Source organism: Lipophrys pholis (genome assembly GCF_963383615.2).
Source record: "Lipophrys pholis genome assembly, chromosome: 12".
Classification (NCBI taxonomy): domain Eukaryota; kingdom Metazoa; phylum Chordata; class Actinopteri; order Blenniiformes; family Blenniidae; genus Lipophrys; species Lipophrys pholis.
In genome coordinates, this window is record NC_137641.1 from 20,383,905 (window position 1) to 20,404,227 (window position 20,323).

Sequence of the window (20,323 nt, forward strand, 5' to 3'; positions counted from 1 at the left end):
GTAGGACAGGCGGCTCTGGTACCATTGTCCCCCCCCACCCAACCCCACCCTACCTGAGAGGACAGCTGGGTGGCACATCAGCACACAAACGTATCCTTATTCAGTCTGTCAATGCCGCCCATTGTGGGCTCCTCGGTCACACGGGCCTTTATTTGGGGTTTTTGATTTATGCAACAAAAAAGGAAAAGAAGAAAAAAAAAAAAAAAAAAAAAAGCCTCTCTATGGATCTGAGCTGAAGACAATGTTGGCTCCCTTTTATGAATGGAGGGTGATTTCACTTGGCTTCTGACTGATGCGTCACACTGAAATTCTGTAAAGAAAACTACTTATTTAATCAGAAACATTGAAAATATTTGCATTGTGCCGGTAAAATCTGCTTCCCACAAAATCCAGCGGTGAAACATAGAAAACATTAAAGAGGAATTTAAATCTATCAGGAAGGATTCAGTGTGTGAGTAGGAGCCCCCGACAGAGCTTCAACCACATCAAACCTCTGTGTCTTAGGCTTTCTCAAACTTTTACCATGCTGAAGGCTGAGTTTTCTAATGTTTCTCAAATTATGATATTATTGGGATCCATAGGTTATAAGAACCTTTCTCAGTCAGTCAGTGCAGTTAGATTAAATATTATCTTGTATTTTTAATTTGTTTTCAACAAACTTCTCAAAATGATTAAATTTGACCTTACTTTTTTTTTTTTTTTTTTGCTTTATCACAGGCTGAAATTGAAGAGTGCACCAAAATATAATAACCACAAAAAATACAAGTACGTGTTTGAATTCTGATGCTGAAACATTTGGAAACAGACAAACTACTAAAACAGTGTGACAAAGTTTCATCATTTATTGCGATTGTAAACACTTTTTTTATTTATTTATTTTTAAACAGTGTAATGTGGAAGAGTCCAGTTATTCTATTTAAATCAACTGGAATAAGTGTAAAAGTTTTCAGCTTGTCTGTTAAAGTGCACAATTATTCTTACAAAAATGTAGAAACACACATCTCTGAAACTGAGAAAAGAAACAATTAGCAAACTAGTGTTTTCTTTAAATACCTGAGGAACCTGAAAGCGGCCTCAGAAGGTAGAGTTTCTTTAAACATTACACAAATACAGAATACAGAATACTCTCCCAGAATTCACAACAGAGCAGACATGTACCAGTGCAGTTTAGACTTAATGTGGGAATTTATCTTCTCATTTTCCTAACTTTACTCAAGAGATCATTAAAGGATGAGTCCGGTACTCCGATAGCTTTAAGGCACAATCCATTGTCGGGAAATGCTGGATTAATAAAGATTTTAGCGGGATTATACGGTCTAATTAAACTCACATAAATATAAGTAGAGATGAAAATAAGGATTTTCAAAACTTACACCACCACATTGCTTCATCAGAGGACATAAAACCTACGGTGGCCCAGAAGGGACAACAAAACGCCACAACGGAAGGACGCAGCAGTCGGAGAGCTTTTAAGAACTCCTGTTGTTTTGTTGTGTTGTGGCTCATGTTGGTGTGTCGTGTTGTTGGCCCTTCTGGGCCACCGTATAAAACCGATCACAATAGAAAAGAACAAAGAACTCGCTTAAGGCAGATTTCTTTCATACACGTTGTGGTGCCACGTTAATAACACAGTTAAAAAAAAAACCGATAAACATTTGCTGAAGACACTTGCGTGTGTCCACCCTGCAGTTTTCACAGTGTTTATGCACTTCAGTTGTGACGAGATCTGAGACGGAGTTTTACTTTAAACTGGCAGCACTCAGTTACCGATTTCTTTTCTCCATTCAGCTTTTGTTTGCTTGTTGTGCCATTTAGATTAGTACCACAGTATTCTTGCAGTGACGTGCCGAGAGGCGGGAAAAGCAGCAATTTTTCAACACAGTAGTCTGATAGTGTGGAGAAAGAGAGGGAGATTGGTTTTAAAAAAAAACAAAATAAAAACCCTGAGATCAGATTTAACTGCTTATGAGAGAAAATGTTCAAATGAAACATGGTCACATTGGTGAAGCTGTGTCTTTGATAAGGTGGGGGGGTAATTCACTGTGAAAGGAGTGTCTCAATGTGTTGTTCAGTAAATGTTCCATAGTTCTCCAGAAAGATATCATGTTAACAGAAGATCAGAATTATCGTTGAAAACCCTTCATAAAATAAACACAAGATTCAAGTTTAACCAAATGATTTTGAAGTAAAAGTATTTATGTCCCAGCAGAATGTTTTCATTTGCAACAAGAAACACTGCAGGTTCTTCAGGAGCTCCGATTTGACTTCCAAATTATTATTCATCAGTTCGGTTTATTGTTTTACAATCTAGTTTTGCATATACATCTAAAGATCATTAAAAAGTTGATTCTTTGTTTTCCTCCTCACTCACAACTTAGAAAAGAAAAGGCTTCCAGCATTTCAGAACTTTCATTCTGATCATTTTTGTAATACTGTATTTTTTTCCCCCTCCATTTTACTGCGGCTCACTTTGACTTAGAAGCTGAAATTATAAACAAAACAACTAAACACTCCTGAAATATTTCAGTTTAAAATATATGTAGTGAAGAATTAAAATTGAGGAAAACTTTTAGCTTAAATCCCTTTTAGATGGACCTGCAGCTTAGATCAGTACAAAAAATACCAAAATAGCATATTTTTTTCCAAGTTAAATTTGAGCCTTTTCATTTTGATCTTCACGACCAATGGACTAATGGTTACAGAGCACCTTCAGTTGAAGAATAAAAAAATCATCTTGGTGACTAATTTCATGAAAAGAACTCGTTAGATGTCTAAATTAAGTTTATCAAATAAATGAAAATACATTAATAGGATCTTTTATTCCCCCACAATGCACCTAGTAGCACAGTAATTAGAACCATCAAGTCATTATACCTTTCCTCCAATCATCATTCATTTTAACAAACTGGTGGACAGGCTATAAAAAAAAAAGAAAAAGGGGCCAGTGCAGCATGTGACCTAATTGTAATCCATCTGATCTAAGAAGGGAAGCAAGAACATTTTGAGGACCATCAATTATGCAGAAAGGAAAACAGATTCTAAGGCCCGCCCCCACCCCCCCCACCCCCCCAGCCGCCACGGGCTTGATTGATTTAGTTTTTATGATTTTCTGGAGTCGCAGTAGTTCTCACGTGTTTCAAAGTTCTCCTCTCAGTCGAGTGTGCAGGTCCTCCTGGTCGATCTTCTTTCCCTGCTGGTGCCAGCGGTGGTGGGCCAACAGAGCCACGTTCCGGGCGGAGATGGAGCTCATCTCCATGGCACTGGCCGCCCACTCCACGGCGTTGAGGTAGTACATCCGATCGTGCAGGATGAAGGGAGGCGACCTGCGCTGTGGTGGACGGTAAGACGGATAAGCCAGCCACGGCGTCTCGGACACGGAGTCGCGGGAGAGGAACATGTTCTCCAGCTGCTCCTGAGTGAGCGGCTGAGGGGAGAACACCTTCCACACTTTAGCCTCGCTGGCTGGCGGCCGCCTGTAACCCTCGGGTATGTGCACGGGGTCGAGGGCGCTCAGGCTGTAAATGACGGAGCCCTTGGAGTCCACCGTGAGGATGTCGGACACGGTGAAGTCCCGGGCGGGCTCGGCGGCGCCCAGATAGGACATGTTAAGCAACCCGTGCACCAGAGTGGCCACCGTCTGGTGGTAGCGCCCCGGGTAATGTGACGGGATTGAAGGGGAGAAGCCCGAGAACGTGATGTCAGATTTGCCCTGGTGAAGCGGCGTCGCTACGATCACAATGTCATACAGGCTGTGCGCTGAGCCCAATTCCCCAACATAGCTCACCTCGTAGAAATTGGCCGTCGTACCTATAAAATAAAAAGATTTAGATTAAAATGTGTGATCTTTTTTAGGGGAAATATCAAATCTGGTTTTTCCATATAGAAGGAAAAGGAAATGTACCTCTTTTGGATGGTCGGACCTTGTAGGAAACAGAAGTCACTTTGCCAGAGATGAGCTCACTTTTACTGTGGTACAGCAGCCCTGAACACACCCTCTTATTGCCCCCGTCCACTGCCCACAGGCCTGAATCTGCCCCCGCCAGTGACACTGCACCTGCACAACAACACACAGGTTCTCAGCATTGCTGTAACTCACAGCTTCAGGCAAAGAAATACAGATGTCCAGAATAACATGTAAGGTAAGCAGTTATGGTAATCCCCAAAAAAATAAATAAAGAAAATGCAATAAAATACATTCATACAGTCAGGTGGCCATACTTTGATTTCTAAGGAATAAGATACTTGGTCTGACCTCACAATACTTGAAATTGAAAGTTGACCAAACTTCACCCCATCATGCAGTAAAGAGATAGTTTTCTCAGTGTCCCTGCTTCAACACATCTTTCAGCACACCGATATCAGATTCTGGCACGTTGACGACAGGACATGCAGGACATGCAGGACACGCGGGACCGCGGCCCCACAAGAATGAAATGCATATTTAACATGTACATCCAGCTCTGGACTCCCTGAGAGACAATAAGTATTTGACGTGTGGAAAGAATTACATGCTCTTAACAGTACTGTGTGTTTCACAACATTCTGTCAGGAAAGTAGGCGAAAGGCAACGGTGGAACGAATCATTGTGCAAAAGTGGTAGAAAGTACCAACTGTAGAAGCACATCAGCTCTTAAAATATCAAACAAAGCGCAAAAGAAAACCTGCGGGTTGCAGTATCAGGTGAGATTAGGAAACAGGATACGCTTCACTGAAACCCAGAACTAAACAGCTGATTGCTGCAAAACACTGCAGGGGAGGATAGATACTTTATCACTAGAGAAATGACAGTAGCATCAAATTCATCAGCTAATTAGATTTTATAGTTGAACAAACTGTATTGTTGAGGCCAACAAGAACATTTCTGAAGATTTTCTAAACGTTGCCTTTCTGTGCAGGACCGTGAACGTTAAAATACGTTAAAACAAAAACAACACCAGCACTTTCAGACACGCAACATATTCTCACATTGTGAAACTTACCCACAAAGCCATTGATGCGAACACTTTGGCCGTAGTTGACACGAGTTATTGGAGCGACGATTTCGTTGAGAAAGACCTGCGAGAATCCGTCCGCCAGCATGGCCTCCTCCAGAGTCTCATTCATCAAGGTGAGGAAGCCATCGCCGCCCATGGCATGCAGGAGCTGCTCCACACTGGAGAACGAGTACCCATACTGCTGGTACTGGTAGATTCTGGAGAAATTAATAGAAAATATGTGGATCAACACTCGTTGATGCTGCAGGGATGAAAAGTATCAACTGTGAAAAGTGTCAAATCAGCTCACCTCATGAATTTGTCTAAGACACCCTCCACCCACATCTGCATTCGAATAAAGTTGAACCCATATCGCCAGAGCATTTTCAGGAAATTGATGATGAACCAATCGCTCTCTTCAAACACCAGCTCCTTCCCATCAAAGATGGCCATTTTGGAAGGGAGCTCCTTCCTCGGCGGGAGACCTGAAGACATAAGAAATATAAACTGCAATTCAATACTTTATAAAAGTTTTAAACCTCCGCGTCAAATCTTTGATCGAGCAGGATTTAGGGTACGTTGGCTTTACCTAATTTTTCAATGAAGTGCTTCATGTGTAGGTTCAGAGGATGAATCACCGAGCCTCCAGTCTCATACTCGTAATCTCCCATCTTCACCGTGGCCAGTCTCCCTCCAACAGCGCCGGATTCAAACACATCGATCTTCACCGCAGGTCCGAACTCTTGTCTCAGGTAAAAGGCTGCCGCTGTTCCGCCGATGCCTCCTCCAATCACAGCTGTATGAGAGCAGTGAAAGACGGATTTGAGAAAAGTGGAGCCAACAGGTGACTATTTTTTTTATTTTGTACAGCCAACCCACTTTTCTGGCTGTTGCTGCAGACAGTCACACTTTTTTTTTTTTTTACAGGTTCAGTGCATCAAGAGGAAACAAGACAGAGTTGCCATTACCTATCTTCTTGGGCTGATCCTGCAGCTGTGGGGCTGAAGCCAGACTCCTCCTGCCGGAGTGCCAGAGCCCCAGGAAGAGCAGGGCTCTCAGAGACAGCGTGTGTGGATTCATGGTGGGTCTTCTACAGCTCTGTGCCAGGAAGCATCTGCACACACAAACAACGCCAGCCAAGGGTCAAACGTGCCACTCGGGGGAAAAAATAACAAAGTGACAAGTGGAGTAAGTTAAAGAGCACTTTCGTAGATAAGGTGTTCAGAGTTCAGCGGGGACTCACTTTCAGAGAGGCGCACTTCCTGGAGAACTTTAAAACTCACAGAAACTCCAACCAGACGGTCTCAACAAGTCATCCAGCTGCTCATATACACACCTGAAAAAGACTACAATGAAATAATAACTGACTAAACCCGTTCGAAGGATGAATCAGGTCGGAGTGGACCGAGGACGTCTTCAAGTACTGACACACACACTTCCGGTCATGTTGGAACTTTCACAATAAGAAGTAATGCGCGCAGGGTGGCCTTTGTGACTTTAAAACCCTTCTACGGGAATTCACTAATTGAGTCTAATATATATATATACATATAACCGATGCATAATTAATATACCAGTGAAATACTATTCGCTTTTCAATTGCAGCAAAGTTAATAAACACTGCAACAATTATTTAATGTTTCAAGGTCAAAGTTCACAAAGTTGTGATGTGCTAACTAACTTGTAGTTGTCTGCTTTTTCTATAAAACAGTTTAACTTATTGGGGTGTACTTTGTATAGTTGAGGTTTCTGAGTCATGTGACTGAAAGATGCACATTACAAGCGTTAATAGCTTTATCAAATACTGTTTAAAATTACAGATCTCCACATCAAAGTGAGCGCACAGAGGAATTTCCCCTCTATAATACATATATTTTATGTACTGAAAATATGTTAGGGTCAAAATAGCTCAATTAACAATCATGAAGACAGTCTTCGCCATAGTTTCATTTAATATACTCAGGCGTAACAATCTGTTTTAATTGAGCTTTATGAAAAATACTGTCTTAAGGTTTGTACCTACAGTGAAGAATGGAAGAATTATCTTCTGCACTAACAAAAGTAAATGACATGATCTCAAGAGTCAAGCGATAAGAGTCTTTCATGTTGATTATCTTTTGCCAGTAACAGCAATATGTTATTAATTCCAAATTCAGAAAGTAAGATCGACGTTAATTCATGTTTCCATTTAGCGGTGAGGTACACGAATGTAAAATACAAAACGTAGATTTTTATTTTGAAGGATGAACTGAACGGAAGTAGGTTTTTTTATTTTCTTACAAATATATTTAAAACATGTATGTTTCATACCAAAGCAACTGATTGCAATTTTTTATATTAATATTCATGTGAGTTCCTACCAATCGAGTATTTCTTCTTTTTTATTAAATCCACTAAACTAGAAAACGGAAACGTAAAAAACTCGTTACCGGAAATAAACCGCAAGTGCCGCCCTCGTCAGTCGTCTTGCACCATGCTTGAATGGAGGTGACCTTAGTTTTCAGTAAATCGTAGAATCAAAACGCTCAGCTACATTTTAGCCGTGTACACCACAGGCAGGGGTAGCGGGGCGGTTTGTGGATGAAAAGCGGAAGTGTTTAGAGGAGCAGCACAGTGATCAGACATGGCAGAGGGACAGCAGGCGCGCGTGCAAGCGGTGGTTGAAGACATGGTGCAGAGTCTGGAGAGGGACCACATCCGCAAGATGCAGGTAGGAGTCACGTGGCTCAGCTCCTAAGTTTCTGCACACAGTTTTGGAATCTGCACACTAACGTCTGGATTGTGTGACCCGTGTCTCGTGCAGGGTCGCATGTTCAGGTGCAGCGCGGAGTGCTGCGATCGCTCCTCCGACTCCATGTCTACGGTGCATAACTGCATCGAGAAGTGTCACACTCCTCTGGCCAAAGCACAGGGCCTGGTCACCTCAGAGCTGGAGAAGTTTCAGGTGAGGACCTCCAACTGTCGTGTCAACACCTCGCTCAGGTTGTAGCAGTGTCTTGACTGGAGTTCAGTGAGCACATGAACACATCACACACTATTATTTATATGGAGGTTTGACTGCTGTCAACCGACCCACACTGTTCACTGTGTATGGAGCAGAGAAACACACCACAGGACTCATGGAATCAGGTTTATTTTTATTTTATAGCTGTAGAATTGTTCACAACTGCAATAAATTAGTGTTTCCAAACCTTTATTCAAGATAACATCCACTTTTAATGTCTGACTATTCCTCATTGATACGTTGATTTTGACTGTGCAGAGAAGCTGTTCCTGGGGATCCTATGTACTTACTAATCTATTAACACGTTGCCATTTTTCCCTGCTTTCTATAAGATTGAATGTATTAGAGTTCTTGAACAATATACTTATTGTGGCTATGAGACGTCCACATGTCTTGTAGTCAGTGGTGACAGTATATGATTAAAAGTGTTAATGTGCCTCAGACCTTTCTCCCTGCTTAGATTGTATAGATCAGTGGTTTTAAACTTATTTTTGCCTTAAAGGCCACCTCAGGTTGTCTCTAATAAAGGCTTCAACCTCCTCTGCTCACTAATCTGCCAAAACTCACAGTGAAGGCCAACACTAGTAGACACACCCACTTAAAAAAAGCTACCTTAAAATGAGCTTTCCAAATAAATGTGATTTTCACACGTCTGCTCAAGATTGTAGAAAGTCTCAACCTGGTATTCTTTTACTTGTTTTCAAGGTATGGGAGGATGAGCCTCCCATCATCTATAACCACATTGTCTCCTCTCAACACTCGCCTCACAAATGCTTTGTCCCACTCCACATAATCCACAGATTATGTTATTTGGCAGATTAGTTTTGTGGATTAATTCCCAGTTTAAAACCAGAGTTTCTATTTTTTTTTTTTTATTGATAAACTATTACCGTTTAGAACTTTTGAGATCCATCGTCTATATAAAGTGTAACTTGTCTGTGTGAGAAGATTTTCATTTGAAATATATGGAAGTCTCTTCAAGTGATACATATTTGCACTTTTCTCCCAATTACACTTCCAATAAATTCAGTTCTAGAAATTCTCTCTGGTTCTCTGTCGGAGCGCCCTACCCCTCACTTTTAAAAACCACTGCTCCAGAATAAAATGGAAATATATTTTGCTTGTGTAGGATGATATAACACTAAGATGTCACTCTTCAAATATAATTTCTAGTGTTTGTTTCTACTCTTTAAGTCAACAACTTGAGATGCTTGAGTAAATGAAGAGGACTGACTTTAAGCCATATGACTGCTAATTACAGTCATCGCATTTAGTGTATGTTGAACCGTGTACAAGTACCAGGACACATTTGTACAATATCAAATACATGGCACAACGTATTTTTGTACAGTGACACTTAAACAACAACATATTAGTGTTTACTTTGCATGCTGAGGTCTTATCAAGGGCTGTGCTCACCCTGTAGGGTTGACGTTACACCTTATGGAAGTCATGTGAAATGATTTTAGTCCAAATGTTTGTGTAAAGTTTGTGTCATTTCTTTCCTTATTTGGCTAAAATGACAAAACCCTCTTCACTCCCCGTCAGGATCGTCTCACCAGATGCACGATGCATTGCAACGACAAGGCAAAGGATCTTTTTGACTCTGGTGCCAAGGAGCCGGCTGTCCGCGCGCTGATGGACCGCTGCGTGGGCAGTTGTGTGGACGACCATGTTAACTTGCTCCCCAGCATGACCCGGAGGCTCAAAGACAATTTGGACTCTATAGAGCAGTGAGGGTCGGTACGGGAGCCTCCCGGGCCCATTAGACAAAAACACACAGAGCAGAGCAGAGCTTGGTCCAGCAACAGATGACAAGCAGGGCAGAAACACCTCAGCAGGTGGAGTGTCACACCCTGTAGGTTTCTAGAGATATTAAACTGCCCACGGTGAGATTTGGTTTTGGAGCTGGAAAATCCTCTGCTTTATCTGCAACAAGAAAGAATTTCAGCCGTGCAAACTGTGTCAAGTTATTTAGTGTGAATGACGTATCAGCTCTGACATTGTGTGAAGTGACCTGTTGGTGTGTATTTTTTAATAATTGCAGATCTGAGCATTACAGTTCTAACTAGAGTGAAAACCGTCATCACACTTCACTGTCCACTCTGTGGTGATATGCAAATCGGCAAACTCTGCATTTGTCATATATGTTCCTTAAAACTATAAAAATGTGAAAACTGGATTGTGTCTCTGATGCTTCAGGATAACATGAGGATGTAGCCGTGTTTGTTGCTAATAAACGTGACTGCCATCTGCTGGATGTTTATATGTATATTTCTTTCAAAACGCTTTTATGTTGTAATGATGAGAACCTAGAAATGATCAGTATCTGATTCATTCTCAATAAGCATCAATGTAAAAACACTTGAAACACTCTGTTCCAGATTAGATTGACATTTTGACTTGCCATGCAAGCTTAGGTTACACACTTGCCAGTTTAATCTGATGCTGCTTTTCAGGTACCTCAGTACTCCCAAATATCCCTGAAACAATGTCACTTTCTCAGAAAACCCAAGTTGTAGCATTCAAAATTCACAACAATGTAAGTCCACATAACTGTATGGCTGCTTCCTGTTAAGCTGCTTTTGCTTTAGTTGAGATTATCTAAAAATATTACACAGTATTTCACAGGAACAGAATGACATCATTTAAACGGGACACAGAAGCAGTAGTGTACAAATCATTTAAATAGGTGACAAATGTCTCCACTGCAAAAACAACGCTGTGCTAAATATGTCGTGCTACACTGCTGGTGAGACAAGACAACAGCAGGAACTCGTGACGACACTTGGAAAAAGGCAAAATATCTTCCGACACGTACGACCGAGTCCAGTTGGCCTGATTCAGTTTCCCTTGAGAAGCATACACCTCAGGGTTTGTGAATCTTCCACGAGTTACTGACCAAAATGGATTACATTTATTTTAGGATTGGTCATCCAATATTTGACACTTGTTTTACAAGACCAGTAAAAAAAAAAAAAAAAAAAAAAGAATTTCATGTGAAAACAGTTATTTATTATTATTTTGTAATGAGCATAGAGATTTAAAAAAAAAAAAAAGGTTGAATACAGATTTGAAAATGGGTACTGGTGTTTTCATTTGACATCGACTTGCTTCTTCCCCTTTTTTCAAGATAACTTCCACTTTTAATAGCTTGTGTTAGAAATAAACAACTCTGGGACTGGAGAGCCTCTGTACTTACTAATCTATGATCACATGGCTGCTTACTGACAGTTATTGAATTGTTTTTAGAATCCATCCACAGTATACTAGTTATGGTTATGAGAAGTAAACACATCAAATCTGTCAGCAGTAGCAGAATAGGAATAAAAGAGTTAATGTACCTCAGACTTCTCTTCCTGTTCAGATAATTGTCTTCTTATCTTCTAAGATGTTTAAATACCTCAGTATTACATTATTTTAGCTTTAAAGAAACTCTGCATACTGATGCTGACACAGAATGATGACAAATGCTTTTTTGACAAGTATTTTAATAACAGGAACATACTCAATAATATACAAATAATAATACAAGAAAGGCAACAGTTTTCAATGGCACCCTCACAAATAGTATATAAATAAACCATAACGGTAAAAACGCAGTTCATTTACTGTTAATGTTGATGGTCCAGATATAAGTATACTGGTTTAACTGACAGTTGGCAGTGGAAGAAGAATAATTATTTAGCCAATAAACAGTTAAACAGGATATGAATGAATATTTGTTGTGATACATCAGTAACAAGACAGTAGATGGGAAAACGCTAATCTGTGATTACATATACATGTGATAATCTTCAGTTTTTCAAGAAATTAAATCTACTTCAGGTCTTCAGTGTTTTACCCGAGATGCCCTCCTCCTCTGAATGGGCTTCAGATCTGATCTCTCACCCTCGAGGTCAAGACCTCACCAGATGCTCAACCACAGGGGCGGCTTTTGGTCGTTTTCATCATACAAGTGTAGAATAACAACTGCTGAAGGCTGCACTTAGATAAAGGTTATCTCTAGAGTCACCGGATTAGATTGGAAGGTCTTTAGTGGCTGAACGTGTTTCTATCCCTCATTTATTTCAAATATGAATGCAGAGATGACGGCAAAACTTGAAGGATTCCAAGTATGTTCGTACCTCTGAAGCCATTTTCCTTATTGATAATCCTGAGTTATATTCAGCAGAGGACAAAGTCATACATTTTCACTGACCTAAAACTCAATAGGTTGCATTTGCAATAAAATAAACAATGGTAAATCCCAGATTAACAAACCAAAATACGTTGACATTTAACAAAACTGTGAGCCACTGAGCCCTAAAGATGTTACTATGCAGATTATAATAAAGACCTTCACTATAATGAGATAGCACCACAGCCCAACATGAAGGGCAATTTATTGGCAGTGGAAAATGATTTGCTTTTTAAAAAGAAACATCAATACAAATATAGTAAAAAATAAATAAGGCCAAATAAAAACAGCTTTGAATTTGAACTTAAAACAGTTGCAGCAATATGTCAGTACATTTCTGCTTCAAAACAAAGAATTCCCACATCTCGCGGGACGCATAAACAATATGAGGTAACAAACAATTTACAGAGTCGCCAGACGACTACGGATCAGATAATCCAGATGGAAAACATGTCAACAACACTTACAAACACACTCGAAGCTGTGGTGGGAGCAGCTTGAAAAATGTGTCCCTGTGTACCAAACAGAAACCAGCTTCTGCACGAGGAGAACAGGAGACCGCCGGAACACCGGTTAAGGACATTGGACAGTTTTGCTGGTAAATGCTGCAGGAACCTTCTCAGCGTCTGAGGAGTATCAACACCGAATGAAACAGCATCTTGCAAACACAATAGTGTTTGGACTCCCGTCATTTATGAAAATAAGGCTGTCGTCCGGACAGATCAGGTCTGTTTCCCATGACCTCCGCTACGCTCACATGGACATTTTCAAATTCTGTTTTTAACCACATGAAGTTTTTTTTTTTACAGTTGAAATGGTGACTATAATGGACTTAATATATATGTTCAAATATAAGTGAGATATGACAATCATGAGGCAAACAGCTGTTTTTACCGCATCTCACAGTTGGGAGGTGACGTCCATCTCGTGCCGTCGCCGGCTGTGATCCATTCAACTGAGCAGGCAAGCAGCCGTTGACGTAGCAGCAAAGACGTGCAGAGTTGCAACAAAGGAGGCACGTCTGACCTTTACATTCGTCCTCAGTTTGAAAATACATCTTCATGAACTCCAAAGGACCTCAACTCACAATTTCCATTGTTAAAGTAAAGTTGTACTTTCGTCGGTGCTGCGCAAGTCTGACGTTGTTCTGAGGCTTCTTCTTCTGCTGTTCTTCTCACGTTCCAAGATGATAATGCCCTCGTGCCACGAGTGTATGGTCAATGGACCTCGCACAGTCGCCACGGTTGTTCTTTGAAGCTCTGAGGTGCAGGGTCACAGCCGGAGGTTTTCAGTGTCGGCTGATCACAGCGCAGTCTGTTGCACTGTAAACCTCACATACACACAATGAATGTGCCCAAATGCTGAATACACAGAAACAATACGTCTTGTCCAGACATCCCACTGAGCTACAGAGCATGCAGACGAGGTGTCCAATGTCAAAATGGTGTTAGAAATGGCGGTGGATTGTACAAACGAGCTTGTTTCGGTGTCGCCCGTGTTACCAGAACATTGGTAGGTAGAAATGGTCGCTCTGCGGCCATCAGGACATGCTGCGAGTCGTGTTTTCTTGTTCTGAAGAATCCACCCGGTGGTCTGAGTGAGGCGACGTGTACAGGAAGTTACAGCACACGTAAAGAGGGAATGATAACAACCGACTGTCAAGGTTCATCACCACATACTCCTGAGGGACGATCAAGAAAGACAAAAGGTTAGATCTGGTCTTTAAAAGATGGATGAGGTGACATTTGAGTTTTAACAGTGCTCACTGACCTGGTCTTTTTCAAGAGTGAGAAGTTGGTAACCTGTGGAACGACTGCAGATCAGTTTGCCGCGGGTGTCAAAGGAGGCAAGACGTAACCTTGATTAAAAACACAAAAAAGAAGATGGGAAGCTCATTAAAACTTCGAGACACAAAACTCTAATTTCTTTTTGGCACAACTGACCTGTAAGCCAGATGCCTCCGTGGCTGCAGACTCACGGCGCCCCCACATGGTTGACTTAAGGTATTCCTTTTGAAGACGATGAAACGGTTGGTGTAGGTCACCAACAGGTCGAAACCAAAGTTGAAGCCCGTCCACCGCCAGCAGTACTGAGAAAACAAGAACGTCTCGGTTATTGAACAAAATGTAAAAATAAAGATACATGAACGGAATTAACAACTTACATCTCCATCTTTAGTGAGTTTCCTGCCACACCTCATGCTGCTCAGCTCAAACTCGTCTTTGTTTGGCTCCTGGGGACTAATGACAAACATGTTTGGCATCGCAACAGCAAACTTCCAAATCTCAGTAGGCACAAATAAAACGTGTGCTGCATGATAATAATAATAATTTTTTAAAAAATTCATGGAATCAATATGATGATTTAGTCTCATAAACTCACCCATTGTCATTGTCAAACTCTGTTCGGAGCATCGCAAACCACTGATTCTTGTACACGTGCATCAGCCAATCTGAAATATTAAGTGTAAAGAGACCTAATATGAGTATACAATAATAAGCAAAATGTGTCATAAATGATACAGACAACAAAAAGATAAAAACAGATAAATAGAGAAGCAAAACAACTTAACTGCATTAAAGAATAACCCCCCCCCCCCAAAAAAATGGGTTTAATTAAACCTATAAAGATATTAAAATGATTACAAATTAACACAAACAGATGCAAGAAGATGCGAAAAGAATAAAATCAGATGTGCCCACTGTGCGTGCGTGTGAGCATTTACATGTCTGCGCTCGATGGCCCATCCTTACATAATCTGTCTATAATTATATCAACACAATGTAAAAAGGAGAAGCATTAATGGTCGATTTATATCTGAAAGGAAACACATTACCAGGAGGCAAAATATTGTCCCTCTCCAGGATGCGTGCAGACGCGAGATCGTTGATGATGTACTGAAGTCGCACAAACTTGAACACTGAACAAAAAGGCGCGCCTTCGTCCGTGTTCAAGAAAGGCTCCTTCTCACAAATGTCTGCATGACCACAGTCACAGAAGAGAGAGAGAGCGAGAGGAAAAAAAAAGGAAGTTTGTTACCGCCCTCATACGAGAATCTGTGCGAAGATCTCACTTGAACAGATGTGGCTCACAGTACCTGTCCTGCGTTTGCAGAGCCAAGCATCAGCGTCTGCCAGAAGCTGCTTGATGGGTCCATCCCACGACGGATTCAGCTGGAGAAACATCCACTGTCCAGACAAAATGATCAATGGGTCAAATGAAGGAACAAGGACAACGGCATAGCGGCGGCACGTGAAAGCACCCGCTTTCCATCTACCTTCTTCAGAGCTGTGTAGACGTCCATCTCCACCTGCATGACAAACAGGTCTGATGACTGGATGAGCTGCTCCATCACCTCTGCACTGTAAACCAAGTGCAGAGGAAGTCAGTCGGCATGATCAGCAAAACTGGGACAGCATTTAGATTGCTTCTCAACGATCAACTCGTAAATCATATAAGCATGTAGAAGGTAACACAATTCTATCACCGTTGCAGCGGAAAATATGTGAAGCCTGTTTTATTCTTTATCATTTTAGCTTTAAGTCATCAATTCAAAAACAAAACATTCAATAACATCAGAACATAAGATCTGATATCCATCCATCCATCCATTTTCTTCCGCTTATCCGGGGCCGGGTCGCGGGGGCAGCAGTCTAAGCAAGGAAGCCCAGACTTCCCTCGCCCCAGACACTTCCTCCAGCTCTTCCGGTGGGACCCCAAGGCGTTCCCAGGCCAGCCGAAAGACATAGTCTCTCCAGCGTGTCCTAGGTCTGCCCCGAGCATAAGATCTGATATTTTACCTTTTTTTTAATAGAGCCTATAGTTAATCCAAATTCTAGAAATGCTTATATCTGTTTTATTTTATAAGTTCCGAGTGTAGGAATAACTCAGTCAAAAAATGAACTCAGTCTTCTCCATATTTGTTTTAGATGAACTAAGACGACGTCACAATTCACACATACCCAAGTTCTTTCATCAGGTCCACATTCTGGTGGGTCATGAGGTTGTTAAGGAGCCACTCGAGGCACCTGCCGATATAAAACACGTGCAGGATAAGAACATTGAAAACAAAAATCAATTAAAATATACCCAGTCACATGTGTGTAATCTCACTTTTTCATGACTGAATCCAGGCCGTAGATGCTCGCACATGTGTAGTAGCCACACACCGTCTTGGCACTGATGTTTTCCTTCATGGTTTCTCCACACTGCTGGATCAAGCCGTCCTGGCACATCATGAGCACAACACGAGACTCAATTAGGATTTCTACCCTGGAACTCCGTCATTTTACATTCAAACTAGCAATTGAGAGCACACTGACCAGCTGTAGCATACAAGCAGCAGCGAGGATACTGACGACTCTGCTTGGCTTGATCAGAACATCGTCTCTGTACAGGGATCCAAACACGACCTGCAGAGCTACGCCAACACAGAAAAGCAAATGCCGTCAATGAAAGAAGTGAGGACTGAGGTCGAGTCGTTTGAAGTTTGGCGTCTGTGAATTCCACCTTCAGTGTCAATGTTCTGGTCTGGGATCTCCAAGTTGATTTCCATCATGTTGGACTCCTTCCAAGAGCCACTGAACATGCTGGAGAAATAACCCGACTGCAAAATGCGAGCAAAAAGGGCAATGGGTTCAAAATAACTTGCAATACTGAAAAAGAACATGACCTAATAATAAAATGATTTATGTGTTTCTTGTACCTGACATAGGTACACTTTGTGGAGGTTCCACTCCTGTCCCAGAGCACAGATCCGAATGTCGCTGTTTTCCCCGTTCAAGAACAAGGTCTGATAAATGTATTTTGATGTGCTTTTCAATTTCTTCCTGCTCAAAGAAAAAGAAAACCAGAGCGAGCACCCATAAGAAGCAGTAACACGGAACACTGGTGACAGAGATGTTGGACGGCGGCCTGGTCGTTGGTGCTTTGACTGAACTTGCCTGCGAGGTGTATCCAGGATGGCATCGTCTTCCTCTTGTTCGCTGTCACAGTCACACTGAGCGTTTCGTTTTCTCTTCTTGCACTCGCAGCTGTGTTTGCGGGTGGTGCTTTGGCCCTCTAAAGCCTCCTCTGGTGGAGAGATGGACTGAAACCTGCTGCCCAGACTTCCCATCTCTGTCCTTTAGAAATGCATCAACAAAACAGTCAGGAAAAGTAAAAAAAAACAAAAATAAATCTCACACATAATCACCAGAAGGCAAGAAATGCAGGGGAACAAAAAAGTAACTTTTCTATTGACGTAAAAACAAATGAGTTAGTGGATTGCATTCTCAATTCTCAGAAAGTTTTTTCTCCGGTTTCTTCTCAGAGTGAACGAATTGATTTCAGTTATGTAGCAACTATTTGTCTGCGTCAGACCTCACATTTATTAAAGACCTTTACACTGTAGTTGAATCTCTCTCGTTTGTTCCACATAGTTTACATCTCTGGCACATTATGAAGCTGCTGTTTAAAAATGAAATCTAATCATAAGAATGGTCTTTATCATTTTCCCACCCGGTGAAGTTGAATCTTTATTTTGTGATGGTCCCCAAGGATGTCAACAAATTATTCCCATCACATGCAAATAATAAATAAATGTCAAAGAAGGGAGCAGTTTTTGACGTGTAATTAAGTGTAATTAAGTGTTTTTAACCTACATACAAACAACTGTTATGACAAGTCTGCTTTTTTTATATATCTTAAAGCAACAGATGTCTGCAAATCAATATCATTGTTTCTCTCTGGAGCTTTGGTTGGTGTAGCTCTGTGATAAAGAGTAACTGTTACTCTCCTGATTACGCAAGAGCAAATTTAATGCCGCATCAGTTAAATATTCATCATGTGATATCTTGATAAATCAATTGTTTTTGTCTTGAGTCTCCACATCTCTAAGCAATATTATTTACAAGCTTTTGTGAAGCTGGAGTTGAAAAGAAATCTGGCATTGAGTTTTTTGTTAAAACTGCTGAAGATCACAACTCATTATCATACATCCATTTTTGTTTAAACTGCAATAAAATTTCAAACTACTAAAGTTTGATGAGCATCTTGTGAAAAAGGTCACATCTGTTGTGAACGTGTCCAGTTTCCCAAATCGTGTCATAACATTCTGAATGAACTAAACACAAAAAGTAAGAGATTTGTAACAATACATATTAGCATCTTGATCTTGCTCTGTTAGAAAATCTGCGTATTCTCCTTTTAAATCCACATTTAAAAGGGACATTGTGTGATATTAAGCAGAGATGTGTATGTACGTTACACCCATGAAAAGCTTAACAAATCTACTCTGCTAATGCTAAACGACTTTTATTGGCTGGAGCCGCAAACTGCTGTATTTAGTTTGAGGTTCCACCGGGTGCTGATGATTAGGAGTCCGATTGGCACCTTTCAATGCAGAGAGATCAGTCAGTGGAGGTCACTGATCTGGAGTGGAGAAGATGGAAAGATCTGACCACTGTCCTGACATTCACACTGGAGGGATCAGCTTGGGAGTTCAGTTCGAACCACTGATGCTGCAGAATGTAATGCTATCACCCATTGTTTACGACAAAGCTGTTGTGGTTGTGTATGAGTAAAGAATGGAATGAGTAAATACTGTTTGGTAAGTTTTCCATGGAGGTATCTTACATACTCTACTCTCCTGATCCTCCAACAAATGCCTTGCAAATGTAGACCTCATTGAACAGAAATGGACAGAATTTCCCACAATTATATAGAGGTTGATTTTTGAGAGAATAAAACCAGAGTGAATTCAGACACACATCCACAAGAGTCCCATAGCAGGGACATGCACACCAGACACTGTGTGTTTATCAAAAGCTGCGACTTGCAGAACTCACCCGGTGGATGTGGTCCGGCAGGCTGAGGGGGGGAGGAGGTGTGGGGTAAACGTGGACAGCAGAAAGCGACTGATTATCTCGACTCGATCCAGTCAGAGGGGAGCTAACACAGAGCTAGCTCAGCTGGCTAATTCACCAACAACAGAACCACGTATGAAAACAATAACAGCGTAACTTCTCACCGGCTGCTACTCCCCTCAACCCTCCGGACTGAAACCCTCACTCTGGTCCCAGTGACATTGTCCTACATTAAAGCAAGATTACAGTCCAGTGACGATGAGGATGATAATGTGAAACTGTCTCGAAAAACTGCTGCTGCTTTTGTGATACTTCTTCTCTTACTGGTTACCACCGACACTCGCTGAGCTCAACAGCACCCTCAGAGGCTGGACGGAGGAATCACACAAGTCAGTGCCTCTCAAACGTTTAAAAACCCCAGTTTAATTCAAACAGCGAACTTTTAATGTGAACTCTTAATTTATTGATTTAAGTCATGATAATATAAAGTACAGTCGGTTCAAAACATAGATTTTCCCTATTTTTCTCAGTAAAATTACTATTCAACCATTTAAGGCAGTAAAAATGTAGAAAGTTCTTAAAAACAACGTTTTTTTTTTTTTTTTTTTGGCTTTTATGCTATGCATATATGAATGCCAAAACAAAGACTTTTCAACCATATTCTAGTTTATTTAAAAAAAATTTCATGTGATTCCATTCTGTGGGATGCAAATAAGAATGTTTCTTGGAAGAAATAGGGACATTTAAATTACTGTTATCAATTACAGCCTTAGTAGATTTAAAAATGATTTGTCTTGTGTTTTTTGTCTGACTTTTTCTGGTTCAGTTCAGGCCTGGAAACCTTTCTGTGTTGACTTTGCACATTCTCCGTGTGTGTGCAAGTATTCCACCAGCCTGATCTCAGCAGACCTCTCAGAGTTTTAGCAGTTTGCTGTTAATTAATAGTTGCCAAGAGCTTCAGCTAGTTCAAATGTCCTTCTCCAGATATATGCAAGTGTGCATATAAACATTTTCACAGCAACACATCAACATGCTCATTGTATTGACCTGCAAGAGTGATCCACCAAAAACAATACATAAAAGTTTTTCTTTTTTTTTAATAAACAAAAAGTGCTGTAAAGTCATGGTTTAGCAAACTGTTTTTGCAAAACACATCTAAAATGTATTGTTTTGACATGGTTTAATCGTAATTATTAAATGATAGATTAGCTTATTCCCTCTAGCTGGAAAATTTATCAACTATGATTTCTATTTTTGAGAACTGAAATTTGATATATATTTTCAAACGTGAAACTTTAGCTCAGTTTATGTGTCATAACTG

General features: G+C 40.8%; 3 protein-coding genes across 5 annotated transcripts; 1 reads left to right on the forward strand and 2 right to left on the reverse strand.

Annotated features, from left to right (window-relative positions):
- Positions 1–819: 819 nt before the first annotated feature.
- Positions 820–6,419, reverse strand: pcyox1 (prenylcysteine oxidase 1). 2 transcript variants are annotated; one of them, XM_080476383.1, is made up of 8 exons: positions 6,217–6,417; positions 5,942–6,087; positions 5,563–5,769; positions 5,284–5,458; positions 4,980–5,191; positions 3,902–4,054; positions 3,324–3,807; positions 820–1,406 (listed from the first exon to the last, which is right to left on the reverse strand). In XM_080476383.1, exons 2-8 carry the CDS (start codon positions 6,051–6,053, stop codon positions 1,391–1,393), a joined length of 1,359 nt encoding a protein of 452 aa, XP_080332509.1. In that variant the 5' UTR covers positions 6,054–6,087; positions 6,217–6,417; the 3' UTR covers positions 820–1,390. The 2 variants fall into 2 exon arrangements, with proteins under 2 accessions (XP_080332509.1, XP_080332508.1); XM_080476382.1 differs by lacking the exon at positions 820–1,406 and having other exon boundaries at positions 2,966–3,807; positions 6,217–6,419.
- A 981-nt stretch (positions 6,420–7,400) lies between these two features.
- On the forward strand, positions 7,401–10,236 carry fam136a (family with sequence similarity 136 member A). Its single transcript, XM_080477689.1, has 3 exons — positions 7,401–7,683; positions 7,777–7,917; positions 9,526–10,236. Exons 1-3 carry the CDS (start codon positions 7,597–7,599, stop codon positions 9,712–9,714), a joined length of 417 nt encoding a protein of 138 aa, XP_080333815.1. The 5' UTR covers positions 7,401–7,596; the 3' UTR covers positions 9,715–10,236.
- Positions 10,237–11,457: 1,221 nt separating this feature from the next.
- gmcl1 (germ cell-less, spermatogenesis associated) lies at positions 11,458–19,340 on the reverse strand. Of its 2 annotated transcripts, XM_080477669.1 has the most exons (16): positions 19,167–19,340; positions 18,985–19,006; positions 17,101–17,280; positions 16,863–16,986; positions 16,667–16,763; positions 16,480–16,577; positions 16,271–16,383; positions 16,120–16,185; positions 15,435–15,519; positions 15,255–15,345; positions 14,994–15,134; positions 14,540–14,609; positions 14,322–14,397; positions 14,101–14,246; positions 13,928–14,015; positions 11,458–13,838 (listed from the first exon to the last, which is right to left on the reverse strand). In XM_080477669.1, the coding sequence occupies exons 3-16, from the start codon at positions 17,271–17,273 to the stop codon at positions 13,698–13,700; spliced, it is 1,509 nt and encodes a 502-aa protein (XP_080333795.1). In that variant the 5' UTR covers positions 17,274–17,280; positions 18,985–19,006; positions 19,167–19,340; the 3' UTR covers positions 11,458–13,697. The 2 variants fall into 2 exon arrangements, with proteins under 2 accessions (XP_080333795.1, XP_080333794.1); XM_080477668.1 differs by having other exon boundaries at positions 18,985–19,327.
- Between the last annotated feature and the right edge of the window lie 983 nt (positions 19,341–20,323).